Consider the following 21,921-nt stretch of genomic DNA (forward strand, 5'->3'; position numbering starts at 1 on the left):
TTACACATATACATATATGGCTATATTAAATCAGTATACATATTATACTAAATTGCATCAGATATAATAAAATTTTTAAAAGCTCTTGAGAAGTTGAGATATGAATTTAACGGCTACATACAAATATTGTCATATGTATTGACTGTTGATACGTAAGAATCAATCTCATTCATGAGTTTTTTTTGATAAAATAATAATTCTTTATGCAACATAATTTGTCAAAATTCAAGGAATAATATTCTATGCCTCACAGTTTTGTGTCATCAGTTTTTTGTTGTTTAGTGGTCAATGCGGAACTATACCTTTTTGGAAAGCCAGTATTTAATTTACTGTACAGTTATTATATGTAACATAATAATACATATATTCTGCAATACTATTACATAATAATTGAGGCGTCTAATTACAAAAAGTGACAAGTCCACAATTCAATATTTTCGGGAAACAACGTTTTTATGTTTCTACCTTCAATTATTTGTTTTAATGTGAGATTTTTTTTCCCGTTGTATTCTATGTCGAAATTAGAACCAAATGGCAATTTGTTTCAGCCGATAAACTCTTAAATGTAATAAATATAGGCAAAATAAAATTGGACTTAGCGCTACTTGTACTTCACTTTTTATTTTATCCCGCATAAGGCACATATTTCCGTGGCACTGTCATAAGTTTATCAGATGCTACAGCATGGGAGACGCCCTTTTCAATATTGAACGTTCCCTTATTGGTTGACACAAACACGCGCGAAATCAACCAAGCTTTAAATAATAAGAAAAACGGACTTGGCGCTTTTTGTAATAAATTGAGACTTAAAATGTTTTTTTTCGTAGGGTTATGTCGCGTTTTGGAATTTATAGATCAATACATATTGTGTTAAATTATACAAAGAATACGTGCATATTTTTTTCGCGATTTTGACCAAATGTGGACTTATCGCTTTTTGAAATTAGACGCCTCAATTGTAAAAAAGCGCTCCAGTGAATAACAGGAATGCCACTATATTTACTCATTCTTCTTTTTGTATCATATGAAGAGTATAAATCTAATACATACGTTTGGATGATGTCTGATGCACGGCTGCAATCTCCGCCTGGGCAACAAAGGTCTGATGGCTCTCTCGCAGGGGAGTGATGCGTTGCTTTCGACGGGGGCAGCGATCGGCCGGAGAGGCGGAGCTAGTTCGTCTTGGGGACACAGAGCGTCCACCACGACTAGCACTAGATTACTTCCCGGCACGGCTTGTACCACGTACGCTCTGAACAAATAATAAATAACATACATCTTGATATCTGTGGATTTATGTCTTTACACAATATAGAATGACATGAAAAAAACCAGGATTGATATTAACATAGAGTCGATACTATACTATGTATGTATATACAAGCATTTAACTTTCCAGATATTCATAGTTATTCATTCAAGTGTACATATAATTTTAAAAATGAAAAATAATACATATTTATTTTTCAATTCCCAAATTTATTTTTCTGTTTTCATTTTGGTTGAGCTACATGCAGCAACCGACTTCTCGAGCGTGCTCTGTTAAAAAGCTTTCACACAACTTAGAGGAAACATCAATCCCAGGTAAAACTTATTTTAGGTAGATTATTAAAAAATGGCATCATTAAATAATGACCCTTTAAATGCCGGGAGGTATTAGAATAGTGGTACCCGCTGGGCCACGAATTTCTATGAAAAAATAAAACCTTAATAACATCATTATTTAGAAATATATTAAAAGTATATCATAAAGACTTGTATAAGAATGTCACCATTATTACAAGAGATGGCAGTATATTGTGCACAATACATTAATTTATTTAAAACAACAGACCGGAGCGGGGCGCTAGTATAGTAAGTATAAAGTACAGCGTGTATACACGCTCATTTTTTATGGCCGGCCTTGCATATAGAACGCGTAAATACGCTTGTGGCATACAAAATATTTTATCTTTTTGCTGGGATGGAAAGATATATTATTTTAACATAGCCTTTGATGTAATATTATATCCAAGCATTAACTATGGTTCATGAAAAATTGACTACCACCGACAGTTAAGTATATACCAAAAACCAATGTGTTTTCCACGTTTTTCTACATTTCTTGTTTCCATTATCACTATTGTATTATTCAGGAATAGATATAAAGAAGAATCTATTGTACACCAATTAAATTGGTTGTAAACTCCAATTATTAATAATTATATAGGAGACATTACAATCCGTATTATTAAACAATACTTGTAGTGAAACAAAGTGATCAATGCGCAATATTATTGTTTTTTATTATAATAGTGATTAATAAGATTCATAATCCATATATATATACGTAGGTATACATAATTAATGGTGTATGAATGAAATGCAAAATAGATATGAGAATGAGACCTTTCGCATCCATTAGCCGGATTCTTATACGGAGCTCTATCTTTATCAGGATACTGCTGTAGTTGATAAAGCCACACCTAAAATAAATAAATTTCAATATATATGAGTTATAATTTTATTCTCAAAGCAGTGGAGAATACATTACAATTTCCAATTCATAATCAGAGCAATAAAAATTTGTCTGCTGTACTCATCAACATAGCATTATATAGCGCTTGTACACGTGCATGGATTTACTTGCACCAATAGTGTGTATTTTAAACTATTGCAATAATAATTACTGTTTACACGTAAAAGTGCTGACTGTCTCTCCAATCTCATTCTTCAAGCGTAAGCGAGACGCTATATTGTCATCAAATGGTGCTATTTGAGATTCATACAGGTTGGACAAGTTCATAGATAATCGGTAGACATCAAAATATTCTGTGCGGCACAGTTCGTATTTCTTCTGGCAGGTTCGCCACTATCGTTCTACAGCATATGTTCTTCTGAACTTTTTTAATACATACACGCATCTTGCAACTTGTACGATAATACATAGTTACACGTGCATTTTCTTGTTATGGCCGCGATAATACGTGCTCTCAGCAGTAAATCCATACACGTGTAAAAGGGGTATTAACAAAACATAAAGCACAGCTAGGTATTTTTTTAGTTTTTGGGATGATTTTTAAAACTTGAGAGTGCACTCATTTTATTTTTATTAATAGTGATAAAGTTGTGTGAAATTATATTAGAAGCGACTGTTCATCTTTTGAGATTGTCAGGACTTCTGCCTTGAACTGGTGCTGGTCTGTCGGCTACCAAATAATAGAAAACACTGCATTAAAAGATCAAAAGACATTAAAGCTTATTATGAACAGAGTCTGCTAGTTATAATTCAAATATGAAAAATTGATCATGCAATTGATCATATTATTATGTTGAGAGAGTTTTGAATCAACCCCATTGCACCGATTGGAGACATTCCAAGAAAATACAAGGCAAAAAACCAATTATTATCATCATTATTGCTGCCACTGAAAGTCATGGCAGGTCTTGACCCACTCCAAAAACTGTTTCCATTGTGATCGAGCATCCGACAGTACAGTCATCTTAATTTCAGCCCACCTAAACCAATTATTACTGTATCTTAAATAGGTACATTGTTTATAAATGCGTAATACCATTCAAATCAAAGCCAGCCCTTGTTTGTTTGGCATCCAACCAAATATTTTGGTGCTCATTGTTAAATTTCTAATTAGGATTTAAGATGGATATGCACCTCTTGATCGCACGGTGTGGGCCGGGTGCGGTTGATTCGAACCACATTTTCATACTCTCTCTCCTTTGCTTTGAATGGTGGAATTTTCGACGTGTCTTCTTTATCCAGTGCCTCCGTTTCGCTCTCATAGGTTTGATATACTACTGGAACATCAAATAAACACATTTTACAGTACCGTCAGTCATTATAAAAAATAAGTCAATCGACCAGTTTCTTTTCCAACCTCTTAATTTAAGCACATACATCAACTAAAAATTGCACACTATGCGGAAATAATTTTTTTTATTGGTTTTTTTATTCCTACATAAGTGTACCTAGTCAAAATTCTTTCTTTCAATAAAAGTACTGGGTAGCAGAGGGGCATAAGTCCCAAAATATAGTTTTGAGAAAAATGTGTTTAAATATTTTGGTACTGCTTTTTTTATGTAAGTATCATATCACTGGTTCCCAGTAGCCCTCTTTTATAATAGCCAAGCAATCCGCAACCCTCCCACCATATTACCATAAAAAGACATACTTATACTTAATAAAAATTATTTCATATCTTTTATATATCCTAGGTTCCGATTAAAAAATATAATATCTAAATTACAAAATTATATATTGTAACGTGAAGCGATTTGTATCAATGGAACTGGCCAGGCACGTAAATATTTCACAAAGTAAAATTGCACGACAATTAATGAGAATATATTCCTTTTTAAATGTATATTTCTAGGCCTTTGCCATACAAAAACTTGTACTTTTATAGAAACATTTTTTACCACTATTATGTCAGGACACTGACCCATTATATTAAGACCAAGAGAATGCTCAATATTTTTTTATAAAACCGATGCATTAACGGGAATATTATTATATATATATATACATTAAATATAGCCTATCATACGTAGATTTATAGAAAAGATTCATTTCATTTCATAGTTAGAATTTCAAATATTTTTTTAATAAAGAAGTAAACAAATATTTTTCGGGTATTTTGGTGGACCTGATTTTTGGTGATACAACAAAAAAAGAATCAAAAACTTAGGCCCTTCTTCTATCCAGAATCTCAAATACAATTTTAATAAGTAGTCTGAAAAGACATACTCGATATCGCTACATAATATATTGCTTATTAATATAAAATAACTTGATTCTCTACAAAATTATGAAAGAAAACTATATGTGTTCTTGTAGTTGTTCCATGTCGTTAGTGTTAACTACATATTATAAAATAATCAAAATTGAAATGAAGAGACACTTAGGGTCAGCCAGTAGTAAACCAAGTATTTATTGGTGACGAATATGAAAGTATTTTTGAACTAATTGAAAACAATTTAGCATTTGGTTTATCAACAAGCTCATTGTAGATAAGTACATATTTTATAAAAAATATAAATAAATATTTATGTTGGTTTTGGGTAGGTAGGTTCCTCCCTACTATTGAGTTACTAATATTGAACTACATAAAATTATATTAATAAATTTAACATAAAATAAGCTGTCTAACATCGAACCCATAATCATATAAAAATGCATAAAAAATTAAGATAATTTTGCATAAAATAGATCTAGTAGGTAATAAAAATAGTTAAAAAAGAAAATTATCGACGCACACGATACTTCTAATTTATAAAAAAATATGAGAGGCTTATTAAAAATAAGTCCAATAGTTTTTAATTCATAAAAATGCAGTATTACTACATACTAACTGGGGGACTAGAAACTAAAAATGGGATTTAGGACAAATTAATATGTACCTATAGGTAGGTAAATAAATACTATTATAGATACCTAAGTATGATTGTTCTTAGTAATCATAATAATAATATAACTAACCGAATATCTTTTATAACTAAAAAATAATGATTTTTTTTCTCAATATCAAAATCATATTTTGCATTTAAGAGAATTTGCATTTATTAGCTTTTTTTTTCGATGTGTGAATGAAAAGCATCAGATACATCATTACAAACAAACCTATTAAATTTAGGTATGTATCTACTGTACAAATGGCTAGCGGCCGTAATAATGAAATTTTGAAATAAACTCCACTTTGTGGAGATCCGTATCTTCCATTTATGTGCGAAAATGGTAATTTACCTTAATTATCTGGTCTCCTGTAATAGTATTGTGGTTCTTCAAAATTATCGATTCAGTGTAAGTACATAAAACTTGCATTGGTATGGAATAAATCATTATGTATGTTATAATATATCCGATGTAAGAAGTCAGGTGGTTAAATCCGACATGCTGTTCCTGTCTTTTGACTTATGTAACATTGTATCTAGGTATCTTTGACGTATGTAACATCCATAAATAAGTCAAACAGTTTAACTCTCAATTCACATCACCGCTTATTGATTACTTGTTTATTTTTCTTAATTGATTGGCATTATTGGAACACAGCCCAAGAACAGTACAAATCAAATATATAGTGTTAAAATTATTAAAATGCCACTGACGCTTGTAAAATGTTACATCATTCTGACCAATGTTAATATCAGATACCACGTATTACAAGGGAAATGTCAGAGCAGGACAGCATGCTTATTCCAGCTAATTACCACCAAAAGTCGGATCGAATATAGTCAGATGGAATAACAACAAAATGCAATGCATATTATGTACTTTTGGACAATATAATTTTCAAATGATATTACGTATATTATATTGTAATATAGTCCTGCAGCATATCTCAGAAAATCCAACAAATTGTGTAATTTTGTATAAAAGCATCAACTTTGTTATGATAAATAGACCATTATATGGGTCATTTTTAATATATTGAGCTGCTTCAATCAAATCAGATGGTCATATAAAAAATTGAAATTTTTCATCGCCATCTTGGAATTTAGGGGCTCATGGGTAAATTTGTTCAATATCTTAAAAATGGCCATCCCAAATTTAAAGCTTTCATACAAAAGTGCACATTGTTTTATAGACCTATGTCGCTGGACTAAAATTGTGGGTAAATCTAAACTAAAGGAATTCTATTATGTTCATTCAGTAAACTATGAAATTGTACAAGGCGGGTGAAAGCTAATAATTATTACTACAAGTGTGTGTTGAGATCTACAAAATATTTAAAAAATAACTGTCTAAAACAAACTATTAAATTATATATAAAAAAAATAATTAGGTATGGGAATATAAACTGTATTTTTTTTAAATGTTGTTTAAAAGCCAACGTAAACCATCAGCAAGTAGCAGAAAGGAAAAAAAAAATTCCTATACAAAGACCACTTAGCTAATCTGTGGTAACTTTTGTGAGAATATTAAAAGTTCACTACTTCAGCCACAGTGTGTTGAAATAAAATATATATTTATGTTAGCAAATAATGATATAATATTCATCCAGTTGTAAATAGAGTCATAATATTCTTTTCAAGTGTAAAAAAAAACAATTATTTTACAGGATACAAACTTGATATCGTGAACATAGATATTATTCTAACAATTTGAAGGATAAAACTGTGTATATAACTTTTAAAAAAATGCATTAATAAAAAAGGCAATAATATTATGTAGGAACTGAAAGACTCCGTATTATAATAGTGAATACCCATTAAAATATTGGCTTGACCATCAACAAAAAATTGGACAGAGAATTTGTATATAGGTACAGTGAGGTATTTCAGAAGAACACCCACTTTACAGTCTTGTAATCATTCAGTAGCTGTTGTCGATGTGTACAGGAGTTTGGATGAATAAAAAGGTTAAACAAAATGCAGTGACAATCATTATTTAAAATCGAAACAGCCCTTCGACATTGTAATTAAATGAAAAAGCATTCTCAGATATAATCAGCAATGTACATTATGTTGTATGTATAAAATTCAAGAATGGAAATAAATAAAACTATTCAAAGTGAAATACCACAGCACACATCACTCTACTAAAGCCGCTCGGTAAACTTACCAGTCGGGGAAATGACTTCTGAAAATCGAAACAGGGGTTGCGTTCAAAACGGGACATTTCTATGTTTATCATATTGTTTAATGTTTGACAAATGCACATTCGAACAAGAGTAGGTTAGCTAATAAGATTTCCACAAAAACTCCATTAGGGAAGCTAAGTTTATTTAATAAGGAAATCATTTCTATGTTAACAGGTGTAAAAATAGAACCGCATGCATAAACATAATGTACAAATGACATCCGTAAGAATAATTTTTATGCTTATCATTGTTACGTTGTCTTTGAACGGTGAAATCAAATTAACAAATCATCAAAACCACAATACTAAATATAACTCGAAATGTAGGCAAAGGTTAGTTTTTTTTTCAAATTATTTATAGGATTTTTACAGCGCAAGAATATATAAAATCCAAACATTTCATTTAGACTTCATTATTCACTCGCCGTATAAATATGATAAATCTATAAACAGTATTACAACAAATGCATTCTATGAGGGAGGATAAACAAAACAATCAAGAGAACATTAATCTACTATATATAATTATAATATGCGTATGGTAAATCGTTATAGAGGAGAATTACAGCATATTTATTTTTTCAATGATAGTTATCGATTATAATATTTTCTACAAGATTTAATAATAAAGTTCTTGCCTGTTTTTTCTACTTGAATGAAGACAGCGCACATGGATCATATGATTTAAAAGTACTTTATATCAAATAAAATTTTAAAATAACCAATTTTTAAATCAAAAAAGTTTTTTCAAATGTCACATTGTTTTAATTTTAATAAATCATAATAATGCCTGAAAAAAATTCAGTTCTTATTTTTGTATATTGAGAATTGTTATAGTAATTAAAAGCGTTCACGTATCAATTTGTAAATAACATAATATGAGATGACTTTTTGAATCACACGAGAGAATACATGTGCCAAACCATTCACAGACAGCATACATATCAGACAAGGAGACAATAAAGACTATTTTGCATAACTGATTGTGGATCTTACCGTCTTCGTCAGGGTACGAATATCCATAAGCGCCGGAGCCAAAAATATATGTGTGTTGCCACACCCAAAACAGGTACGACACCACCCAGCCTAGCACGTGGCGGATGTAAACGAACGGCTGAAATCAGAAATAAGGAATCGATAAGAATTGATTTAACTTTTTCATTAGTAGGTATATAAAGATCTATTTCTTTCAATCAATAATATTTATATGTGTGTCTTGAAACAGAACAATGACCCAATTGAGAAAATGAATGACAACCGACCGTCATTAAAAATCAGTTGAGATATTATGTCTGCATTTTACTGGTCCATTTGCCGTTGTGTGTCATAATGGGCGCAAGCTCTTAGAGATAAATATTATTTCGAACATCGAATTGATCATCATATTTTCAAAAATTTGTACAAAGAATTTTTAGACTAAAGCCGCGTTGACACGATCCAAGTACACTTGGACCGAGTGCCATCCAAGTAGACATCTTCATACTAATTATTCCTATCCAAGCTACTTGGACCGCGTCCTACTCATACAAGTTAACTTGGATAGGAATAAATAGTATGAAGCTGTCACTTGGATGGCACTCGATCCAAGTTTACTTGGATCCGTACTTGGACCGTGTCAACGCGGCTTAACGGAAGCAATAAGGATATTAACTATTGTAATATGTTTACACTTTCTTATATATTATGAAATATTGACAGCTGTTTAATTTTTTTTTATTTAGGTAGGTACATGAAAATTACATAATAAAGAAAAATCTACATTCTCATAGTAACAAACATCTCGCCTGGCTGGTCAAGAACATTCACTTTCATCCTCATTCGCAGGCAAGGAGCCACATTTCAAGGTTGTCTCTATGTTAAGTCTCTATGATAGCCTAAATAATTAATACTTAAAATGGAATACTTACAGTAAGCAATTTGGCGGCAGGATTAGTAGTCTTGCGATCAGGGAAGCAAACAGCCTGGTAATCAGTGAGATGGACCTTCCTGAAGACGTTTTCTTGAACCAACTGCCTCATAATCGGCGGCCGTACCTCGCCAAAGAACCGTCCTGTGTCTTTGGGATTCTCACTCACCACGACAAATCCGTTGTTGTCCACAACATAACAGTCGAGTTCTCCCGATTTACAAGTTTTCAAACAGGCCACCGATTCGCCACACTGCAAACAAAATGTGATGAAATATGATCTTTTTGTTAGATTTAACATCTGTCATTTTTAGTGCTTCCAAATAGGTTTGTTCTCGTAAGTATTGTCAATTGTCCGCTGACTTTCAACGCTTGCACTACCCGCATGTCTGGTTTAATTTTTGATCCCACAAATTAGGTGATTAGTGAAGTGTCAAATTAAACCTTTTTCCAAAGTCAAAGAAAACTTTCTCTACTACACGAAGCTGAAGTACATATCGTCGCCGTAGATGTCAAGGGAGCCAGTCCACAAAATCATTATGCTGAGAAACAGGCGCGCAAAGATTTTGTGTGACAAAAAAAAAGTAACATTTTTTTATAGAATTTTTTTGTTTTTAAAGATATAATGGTGAAACTTTGAACATAGAATATACTTTGTGGTGTTATCTTTTTATTATTTTGTACAAATAACTAAAAAAAATTGTATCTTAGAAGTTATGTGTGTTATATCTCTTGGCCACTAAATATTGAAATGTACAGTTGGCACACGTGTGTGGTAGTCAAAAGAGTTTTGTGGCTTAAATCCATTGACCACCGCATCTTTGATGATTTTAAAATGCTTTTGTGTACTTTACTCATTTTCGCCAAATTTGTGGCTCCCTTGACATCTACGGCGACGATATATGAAAATGAAATGAAATAATGAAAAAAAATGGATTTATGGATTAATATTTAATTTAACTTCAATCTATTTTGCATCGCGAATTTACATATAGCAAACTTCACTATTATCGCCTACATTTATCTATTAACCAAATTTCAACATCATTTTCGATTCACTGAATTGATTAATTCAATAAAATTTATTATTGTTAATTAAATATTGAGCATGACATTTGAGGAGATATTGCCAAGACATTTAGAATATATTCACAAACATACGTATGTCATTCGTATCGAAAATCCAAAAAAAAAGATGGCTGTCAATGAAACCACCATGTTTCAGTTTCAATCTGCCAACATACAAAATATTTATTTTGCTCTGGCTAACTTCAAATTAATATTTAAATATGTAATTTTCAAAAGCTCCCTATAACTATAGTTAAATTTTCCATGTTTTGGGTAAAAGACTAGTCAACAAAAAATTTGTATTTTTCAAACTGTATTGATTTCAGGTATAGGTACCAGCTAATTTTCATAGCTCTATCAGAATATGTAAAAAAATCGTATTTTTTTTTATTTTTCTAAAACACAGTTATTGGCATAATTGGCCAACTACTGTAAAACACGCTTTTTCAGATACAGTTATTAGCCACCCTTGAAAAGTGACATTAATTGCTGCAAATTTCAAAAACAGTTAGATCCATGGTTTCCATGTAATGCAGGTCAATAGAATATCTTGTAAAACACACATATATGCTGGGATATAGAGTTTTTTAAGTATTTCAAAAGCTGCTTACCTTAAGGATTTCTTAAGAAATGACACAAATTCACAGACTTTTAGGTTTGACAGCCAAGAAGATACTAGCACCTTCTGGTGGTAACTTCTAAAATATGGCATACTAAGAAGAGGAGGGGGGAGCTATACATGGCGACAAATGTGAGAAAAGGATGGCTAACACCTTATTTTATCAACTAGAAGTTGAAATGGCCAATTACTACATCACGGCTAATTACTATACCAGTCACCCTATATGGAATGTATATTGTTTATCCTTTTATAACACTATAACAGGCTACCCAGGCTTTGACAAAACCACATAAGTACATATATTAGTTGGTATAATATAAATCTTTCAACTTCACATTATAATTAATAATTATTACCGATGATGTTATATTGATGAAGAGGGCATGCAGACTGGAATGCTGGAATTGGAAGCCGACCACAGCAGCCGGGGCAGATCTCTCATCGACAGTGTGAAAAACGGCATGAGTGGCTGTTACAAGCGCCCCGTTCCCCACGAGAGCACTAGCGGAAGGCTCAGAGGCATCAGAAGCGGGAGCCGCAACCTGCATGGTATCTCCGACATCAAAGTCCACCGAGTAGACGAAGCTCTGTTGTTCCATGTAATGCTGCTCCACGGCTCGTTTATACCACACCTCATCTGTGGCACGAGGATGTACTTCGCCAAACTCAGGCCTGGAATGGGAACAATTCAAATCATTTTCTTATTTATGAACTTTTTACTATTAGAAATATTATCAATAGAACAATACCATAACCTTCTTTTATGGACACCTACTAATCCCTTTTTTCGGTTTCCTTCCCGGCTGATAGCCATGTGTTGAGATTTTAACTGATTTGAATGGTGCGATTGACGGCTTGAAGGATAAATTGTGAAATAATAATTTTAAGTCCGTTGATTTTACACTAGGTTGTCGCTGTTATTAACTCCAATAGAGTGGTTAGGGTTGATGGGGACCATTCAAGTGAAAATTAAAAGGGAACATGACGTGGCAGATACCACTGATTTATTACAGAATGATTTGACAATAATTACTATGATATAGGTACATTATACTTTTGATTCCAGGTTTCTAGATCCATAAACCATGTTTACTGACATCTTTTGAAATAATATCAAACTTTTATCATAGAATTATATATTTTTTTTGAATGAAATGATTTAAATGAAATATAACTTGTCTCACCGTTCTTTGATTTCAGGGGTGTCGGAGGGATGTGGGAATGATTGCCATCTGGTGAGACCACTGTGCGTCGCCACAAAAGCCACTGTTATCCCAAACCGTTGGATGAACTCTTTCCTACATAAAACAAATAAGCACACATTTACAAGATATCACTATGACATTTATATCGGAGACATATCTCCTTACGTTGGAAAAACTGTGTATTTTTTGAGTCATAGAAAATGAAAGTATTGTTTTTTTTAAATATTATTCTGCTAAATTCATATTTTTTTTAATTGTAAACATTTGGATCCAAACAAGGACCTTATGAGTTGGGCGGTTGACTAACAACGGCCATTCCTCATAGCAAAAGCCTATTAATATAATCTCCACTCTGTGGAAACCCATATACTCTCATCAGGAGAAAAAAAAGGATTTTACGTTTGTTTTAAATCGTCAATATAAAATATTACCAAATTTTGCATTATGAATACCGTATTTGACAAAATATAAATGGGTATTGTTAAATTGTTATTGAAACAGTGTGGCATTATTTTTGTATAATCCGATATTTTAATTTAATTTATTACTAAAATTTACTTTCATGTTCTAAGTTTTTTATGGAGTTCCACCAAGAATTGATAGCAAAAGTAATCATTATTACATCTAATTAATTATCCACATCAGGGCAAGCTAAGAATTACAATAAATCCTGAAATAAAATCTCCACCCTGAAAATGATTATTCATAAAATTATAAGTACATCAGAAAACTAATCATCCGTCTATTTTCATAAATGCCAGCATTTGTTTTCTTGTCGGTTCCATAAAAAGTGAGTGTTCATTTGTTTCTCAAACGGGACAATGAGTTTTCATACATTTACCAGAACGTAATCAGTATCACAAATTAAAGAATATCTCAACATGAGACCAAAATCCAGTGGCACTGAATTCAAATTACATACAAATATATAAATTCAAACAATGCAAATACATTATTTTGAGAAAATAATTCATGAAAAGGTGTTGCACACTGCATTTTACTTCATATTCAATTATTTACAGCTTTTGAGCCATGTTATAAGACAGTCAGAAAATATGTATTTTTTTTTTATAGTATTATAGTATTTTACCACTCTCCACCCTGTGAAATAAAAAATATTCCGATACAACTACGGTGCAACTATTATATCAAGTCTCCTACGTCACAGCGTTGCATACGCTGACACTGTTACGTCATATAGTTTTTTCGTGCTGATACTATTATGTCACAATACGCTCTTTGCATGTTGACTTGCCATAGCAGATACTCTATCTTTGGCACTATTGAGAGGAATTAAAAGCTTTCTTTTCTGTGTTTCCTCCTCACAATACTTCTACATTCGAAATAATGCTCTGCATCTGCTTCCGCCAAGGTTTAGGCATTTCAATGTTAATAAAACTCAGCGTTCATATCGTACACACTGAACTGTGGGTGCGGGGAAAGCAAACACAGGGGGCAGGTTTTAGCGGCTCTCGAGGTGTAGTGCATGCAATGGCCTTTCATCCGGAAGCTCCGGGTTCGACCCGGTGAGGACACAAAATATTTATGTGATTTTTTCAAAGCTTGGGTGTTTGTGATTATTTCATTTTTATTACTAAATACACTACTGTTAAACTACACTACTGTCATTGGCATGTTGTAGTATTACAAAAAAAAGAGTTCAAGAAACGACCGTGGTGACGCAGAAGACTTAATATAAAAGTCGCACTGTACCTACATGACAAAATATAATCAACCATATTTAGCTTATAACTAAAATGTTGTATATACACCCTTCTGTGGGGTTTTTTTCTTTATCAAAATCGCTGAAGCAAATTCCATTTTGACGTAAGTCACTTCTCACACCTCATATTCAATTTGTAAGAAAATGAATAGGCCAAGAGTTCTTATTTTGCTTCACATTCATATGTTCAGGCTCAATTTCTACAGAAGTAGGATTTCCTTCAACATGTTTTTCTATAACTAATATTGCTCAGACAGTTTCATTGAGAGCGGTATTTGGATTCATACACCTTTCAGTACACTTTCTCTGCAACGAGCCTAAAACGTCGAGGAAACAACGAAGAAAAACGCGCATTGGAAACCCAAAAATCTATTAGGACTTCTCTTTGTAGTCTTTATACAGAAAGTTTTGAATTTACTTGATTCTTGGTCAACGTATAATAACTTGACCAAAATTTTTCAACCGTGGTATTATTAAAATGGTTTTTAAGTACTTGGTCATGACTCATTTCCAATAACGCATATTTAACATTAGCCCAGTTAATTATATTAAATACTGAAAATGATGTTGGTGGCCGCATGCAACCACCAGGGCCATACATGAGAACCACTGCTCTATAGGACTTCCCCAGTGATACAATATCTATATTTCCTCATCTCTTTGACAGACTCAAAATTTACAATAAAAAATATGTTCCTATTAAAAGAGTTGATACGTTTTTGTCTTTACATTTCAAGGAAAACACTAGAAGATACATTTTTTTAAATTTTAACATTTAGCGTGTCTATTTTAATAAAGAAAAGAGTAGTTTTCGATGATACTTTACCTTGGCAGCAACACCATCAGCATAGTTATTGGGTTTGGGCTAAGTCAACAGAATATCAAGTCAGTTCACGAAAGATTTAACATTATCACAGGCGACAGTTTCAATATAAATTAAATCATCTTTTAACACACATGTCTCAGTTGCACATCATATTGATTGAATTGCTCACAGCCAAGGAAACATATGTATACACAAGCATCATTATATAGATGAGATTTATGTTTGTAACATTTTTTTATATACACTATTATTTACGAATATATTTTATCCATTGTACAAAAAGACAGCAATAAACGTCAGAAGAAAATTAGTACAGCTTAACCAAGGGTTATACTAGATCGAAGATTTTGGATATGTTAGTAAGTCGTATTTACGCCACACACGAATCGAATACGCTTCACTATTTTTGAGTGAAGTTTTGTACGTTACACATATATAACCTTAGGATACATCTGTAGATTCTTCAGTTATAAATCAAATTCTCTCCCGATCATTGCTTGTGTCTTTTCTTACAAAAAAGTAAATAATTTAAAATGACAACTTAAAACCTAAGTTATAAACAATTTAGAAAATTCTTATCAATGATGGATACTCCAATAATTTTGTCTGTAGTGTACTATCAAAGTAATACTACTATATATATTGAACTAATTAAATTAGACAAACATACGAATTATCGAAAACTATAGTTTCAATGCAATGCGCAACTTGTATCTACTCTTCCTGAACAGTTAATTACTTCAGAATATTAATAAAGTTTTCTATTAATAAATAATGCCAGTGTTCCTTACCCCTTTTCATCTTTTACATTGGTGAAATTCTGAGAGAACCAGTTTGTCACTCGAGCATCGAACACAACGGCTTGCATCAAACTTCGGTCACCTGTACATTACAAAAATCAACAATTCATTTCAAATAGATACTACATTGTTACATATTCCCAAAATGTGTAAATTTCATCAATAAATTCTTTAGAATACATATTATTGTACTAACTGTAATGCGCCGGCTAGACGGCAGTGACTTGCCTGCGCGGTATAGACTTTTACAACGCTTTTTGGTTTGCGCGAGCTTTATTTTTCCCGTCCATTCACATGGGCTTCCCGATACAAACCGGTTTGCGCAGGTAAGCTTGTTATAAAGCATGAGCGTCTAGCCGGCGCTTTAGAAAGCAATATAATTTTATATAAATCGTTATACTTCTATGAAGTATGAGCGTCAGTTCCATTCATGCAGAACCGTATTAAGGCATAGGCTTTAGAGGCTTACAGGGACTTCAACCATGTGGAGAGCCTTCATTACATTTGTATATTCTCTTGCTACACTCCCTCCTCCCTTGATGTTTGAAGACATAAATAGCGTATAAATCTACCATCAATGAAAAAGAATTTCATTTTATCAAATAGAAAATAAAACTAAAGGACCTTTTAGTAAATAACCATTTTATGACTCCCTATTCCTTCATTCCACGAGGTTAAATGCTTTATAACCTCGTTGAACATAGCTAATAGCTATACAGATTTACTAACTTGTGTTACTGAAATAATGCGACTGAAGATGAGTTTCTCCAAGATGAAACACTCTTAGCAATTAAAAAATATGCTGTAGAGAAATTATAATTTATTGATGTATCGGGAAAAATTATTTCCAATATCAAATATTTGAATTAAAATTATTATTAGCATTTTTTCATAATTTCTTTTCCTTTTAAAAGTAATACTGGGAGGGCCTTACAATATCTATAATCCAAGGCATCGTATCCAGAAAATTGTATGTATGCAGTTGCCTGAATCACCGTTCACAATGTGTTGTTGTATCGGAAACCGATGGCCGTAAAGCATTGAGATCAAAATCATGTCTAAATAAAACACTGTAAACACTGTAGGGGAAGTAAATTAGAAATAATATCATATTGTAAAATATATTTACATAAAATACGGATTGATTCAAAAGTAGGTTCATCTTCATCATTCTCTTTCAGCTATGACAGTTCAAGGTGAACTGTGATACAGCGAAATGTAATACGTCAAATTTAAATGTGAAAAGTCTTAATCAGCCCGTGTTTTTCATGAAAAAAATAATCTAATATTATCCGAGTTATAATATTTGCTTTCTTTATTTCCAATATTCACATTTTCCAATATATATAATGAAATCATATTTTGCTGTGTATAATATGGAAAAGAAGCAATTCTGCCTACTTATTTAAATACACCAAATCTCAACCAAAAACGATTCAAAAGTTTGGCTTATTAGATACTTAAAAAAATAATACAAAGAGTTTTCCAAAATTGATTGCTTGTGGAACTGGCATAGGTATATTAGAAGAGGGTTCCTGTTTTTTGATAACTTCATTCACTTTTCTACCTAAATCAAATTCATTGAACAAAATATATATTGTATTATACAATTGCCTCCTTACAATTCTCCAATCGAAGATGAATAATCTATCAACCCATATGACATATTGTGCCTAGTGAAAATTTATATTCATCATTCCGTGTATATTTTTGTATCAACTTTACACTTGACTAAAGCATGCTAATAATTTCTTGAAAGGAAATGTAGAAATTTAATATAATTATGTGACACTTATGTATGTATATTATCATACCACATTGATTGCTAATATTAGTAATTAATAATACACATTTACAGCGGTTAATTACAAGAATACGCACACGTTATTTGATAAATCTACATCTTAACTTAATAAACAAGGGAGTTAATATTCTAGCATGGCTTGTATAATTATGTTTTTTACCATGCCACACATTAAACTCGTTGTATATAACATTTTGCAGATTGTCCTAATGCCATTATTATACATGATGTTATTTATGATACTGTGAAAAGAAAACTTTTGCCAATTCTAGAGTGTCACATTGGGAACATTGGCTGCTATTCCGAACATTTACTATCAAACCATTTCAGTTCATTTACAGTTGAGTCTCGATTTACCGGGGTTGTGTTGTGGAAAATTAAAAAAAAAACATAATATTATAGCAAACATTGGATCCATCAGATATTTGCACCAATTTATGAGTGCCACGGGTCTTCCACTGGCAACAGGCCTTGTGGGTTGTAGAATAGAACTCCAAGAGGAGTGGGGCATTGAGAAATCTGTTCGACAGCTAATTCATCTGAGTCACAATCCTCAGTCATGACGTCCTAATGAAATAGAAGAAGTAATATTACATTTATAATGGCCGACGCAGAGTGTGGACCTCTAGGTAAGTGGCTAACATCTATTTCCCATAAAAATAAAAATATATTAATATAATTTTTATAATATTAATGCATATATTATAATACGAGGGTGGGTCAATAAGTCCTTAGAAAAGCCGACAGGTGGCGCGACTAGTACTGTAAGCGGTTTGTTTTCATGCAGCGGCACTACCGATTCAGTATGCTGCGAAGTTTCAATCAGATTGGTCGGGTTGTTGTGTGTTTCTCGTACATTTAAAAAAAAATTTGCTTGTGGAAAATGGAAAAATGGAAAATGGAGAAAATTGAGTTTAGAGCTGTTATTAAACATTTTAATATAAAAGGGTTAACAGCAAAGGAAATAAAAAATGAGTTGGATTTAGTTCACGGCATATCTGCTCCTTCACTTGCAACTATTTATAACTGGTTAAATGAATTTAAACGTGGTCGTACATCAACAAAGGATAAACCACGCTCAGGACGTCCTGTAGAGGTGACTACACCAGAAATGATCAATAAAATCCACGATATGGTGTTAAGTGACCGAAGATTAAAGTTGAGTGAGATAATTGAGGTTACAGGGATCTCAAAAGGTAGCGTCATTTCTATTTTACATGACAAATTGGGCATGAAAAAAATTTCTGCAAGATGGGTGCCGCGTTTGCTCACAGTCGACAATAAACGCAATAGGGTGGTGGCCTCTAAAGCCCTGTTGTCGCTCATGCAACGCAATCCGGATGAATTTTTTCGTCGCTTTGTGAGTGTAGATGAAACATGGATACACCACTATACTCCCGAGACGAAAGAACAGTCAAAGCAGTGGATTGCGAAAGGCGAACCATGTCCAAAGAAGGCGAAAACCGTAAAATCAGCTGGTAAGGTTATGGCTACTGTATTTTGGGATGCACGTGGAATTATTTTCGTTGACTATTTGGAAAAAGGAAAAACAATAACAGGGGATTATTATGCATCTTTATTGGACCAGCTAAAAAACAAAATTGAAGAAAAACGGCCTCATTTAAACAGGAAAAAAATCCTCTTTCATCAGGACAATGCTCGTGTTCACACATGTTTACGATCAATGGCTAAAATTGAAGAATTGAAGTTCGAATTGGTCGACCACCCACCGTATTCGCCAGATTTAGCCCCCAGTGACTTTTTCCTTTTCCCAAACTTAAAAAAATGGCTAAGTGGACAACGTTTTTTTTCAAATGAAGAAGTCATCGATCGGACAAATGCTTATTTTGAGGACCTTCCGAAAACTTATTTTTCTGACGGTTTAAAAAAAATTGAGAAACGTCTAACCAAGTGTATTGAGCTCCAAGGAGATTATGTTGAGAAATAAAAAAAAAATACAAAAATAAAAACTGTTTTAATGCTTTTTTCTAAGGAATTATTGACCCACCCTCGTATAATCCTTCTTAGGATCAAATATAATAAATAAAAAATCTGTTTCGGGTGGGGGGGTCAGACCCGAAACCACCCCTATTGTATGCGTGCCTGAAGCTTGTGGCAGACAGAATGGAATGGAGACATTTCCTAGAGGTGGCCAAGATCTACACTGGGTTACAGTGCTGTTAATAATAATACCTAATGCATTTGAATTAAATTAGGTGTGTTTGTGGTGTGGATTAGTATAGGTATATTGCTATGTGTCTTAATATTATAATCTAGTTTTATAGATTACTTTGTTTCCTGTTGGCATGATTGTAATTTATGTAATCGTACACGTGCAATGACATTGGATATAAGAACTGTGTTTTGTACTTTTGAATATTTTCATTATGTTTTGGAAGTTACCAAGAAATCGATTATCAGGGATGTAAATTTTCCCATCTACCCCGGTGAATAGAGAATATTCTCATGTCAGAGCAATAGTATTCAACATCCCCAACCGAAAACTGTAGAATTAAAAAAGTATATTTAACACCATTATAATGGAGTTGTAACATGTAAACATTGGTTGAATCGATAACATCATTTTATACCTGAAAAGATCACACATCTACAAAACCATGCAACTAAACTGCAAACTTATACAATAGTTTAGACAGTTGCATTATAATATTATGTGATGAATTTATTATAAATATTGTGCTTTTAATAATCAGTGCAATTGAAAATAATTTCATATAATTTGACGAGAGATTGAATAATTATCAATTTGAGAGAAGGTGAAGGTGCCAATTTCTCTTTCAACTAATTGGTAATTGTATAAAAAAGTAATTTCTTTATAAAAAGTGCATAAATTGGAGAAGAATAGTAATAATTATAGAGAATAGTGAAATGTGAAAGAGTAAATTTTGTGCCACATTACGAAAACACAAATTGTGCGATTATCGAAAGGTGAGTTACAAACGACAATTAATTATTTACAAAAACGACATCTAATCATTCACTTTATGCAAGCCATCGACTCTTGCGGTCGCCTACTCACAGAAGTATGAATCCTTGTCCATTTTAGATTCTGACTTGCCAGTGCTCGTGTTAGCTGTGAAATAATAGACGTTAAAATAAAAAAAAATGATTATCAGAAAAACAATAAAATCCACTGTTAGTCTACACCTGCACTGGTTTTTCCAACATGTAGCTCATGTGGAATGGTATTAGGAATCCACTCCTGACTGAGAAAATCGTTTATTAGTTATGATTATCTTATGAATTCAATAAATGAAACTAGACAATAAATAAGTATGAATACTATTAATGATTGTATAATGATAATAAAATTATTGAAATTTAAATAAGCTTTTCTAAATGATTTAAAAATCAAATATGAATCATGAGACACTTAATACTAATCACTTCTAATAATAAAAAAAACTATGTTAGGTATATTGTAAAATATTTTAAAATACAGTCTAAAACAAAATTACGATAATAGTTTTATAAGTTTATTAACGTTAATTAAATTGATTTAAAAACTAATAAAAAATGCATCACATAAATGAATGTAATTAAAAAAAATTATTGTTAAAAAGATTGATAGATTGTTTTAACATAAAACATTAAGAAATTTCTGTACCCATTATTAAAAAAAATATTTATTAACTGTTTTTAAGTTTCGCATTACAATGTGTATAGTTATTTGTTATTACTTGTCACGAATTTCTAATTACACGACACGATCCGCTGACTCACACCCCATCAATCATCAACCATATATAGCTATTATAATTATGTTACTTCATGTAGGCACATCCCCACCCGACCGCCAACCACATGTCTAGAACAGTTGGAAATTATGTCACCTTTAAAATTTACTACTGTGCATCCTGTTCAGCGTAGTAGGAGTGCGCCGTTGTAAAGTAAAAGAATTATACACGCAACGATTCAGGTACCAATTGGATCGTCTTGACACTTGTGATATTTTCATAACATACGTTGTGTGTCAAAATTAAGAAGAAATATTTTTGCTAAACAGTTTTGCCTCCTATTTTCTTCATTTAAATATTATCGTAAACTATTTAAAATTTAATTTGGACAAGTAACAATGGGTACTGACTATTTACTAAAAACATATTTTTTTCATAAATTATTATTGTCTTTTTAAATATTGAATAAAGTCTCACTCAAACAATAATAGATCTATTTAGCCGCAATTAGACCAAGCGAGTGAATGTTTGTTCTTCCCCCACTCCAGCAAAATTCTCTTGACGTAAACGCTTTTTGTTGAGCGAGCATAAGAAATTCACTGGAGTGGGGGAAGAACAAACATTCGCTCGCTTTGTCTAAATGCGGCTTTTGAATTTCCCTCAAGGTTCTATGTACAAATTCAAAATGATATT

General features: G+C 32.2%; 1 protein-coding gene across 6 annotated transcripts in view; it reads right to left on the reverse strand.

Annotated features, from left to right (window-relative positions):
• The window catches only part of stj (voltage-dependent calcium channel subunit straightjacket), a 44,356-nt gene that overhangs the window by 570 nt on the left and 21,865 nt on the right, over positions 1–21,921 (reverse strand). Inside the window, exons 16-25 of one of the 6 annotated variants that reach the window (XM_085946812.1) lie at positions 20,571–20,624; positions 15,718–15,808; positions 12,357–12,470; positions 11,529–11,844; positions 9,484–9,735; positions 8,573–8,690; positions 7,559–7,576; positions 3,653–3,792; positions 2,389–2,465; positions 1,051–1,252 (exon numbers count right to left, since the gene is read on the reverse strand). In XM_085946812.1, the coding sequence (XP_085802938.1) occupies positions 1,051–1,252; positions 2,389–2,465; positions 3,653–3,792; positions 7,559–7,576; positions 8,573–8,690; positions 9,484–9,735; positions 11,529–11,844; positions 12,357–12,470; positions 15,718–15,808; positions 20,571–20,624 (1,382 nt within the window). Of the gene's footprint in view, positions 1–1,050; positions 1,253–2,388; positions 2,466–3,652; positions 3,796–7,558; positions 7,577–8,572; positions 8,691–9,483; positions 9,736–11,528; positions 11,845–12,356; positions 12,471–15,717; positions 15,809–20,570; positions 20,625–21,921 lie in introns of all 6 variants that reach the window. The other 5 variants (XM_085946811.1, XM_085946815.1, XM_085946814.1 and 2 more) reach the window with 5 other exon arrangements.

The sequence above is a fragment of the Rhyacophila brunnea genome, unplaced genomic scaffold (genome assembly GCF_057557595.1).
Source record: "Rhyacophila brunnea isolate RB1 unplaced genomic scaffold, BYU_Rbru_1.0 scaffold_2, whole genome shotgun sequence".
Classification (NCBI taxonomy): domain Eukaryota; kingdom Metazoa; phylum Arthropoda; class Insecta; order Trichoptera; family Rhyacophilidae; genus Rhyacophila; species Rhyacophila brunnea.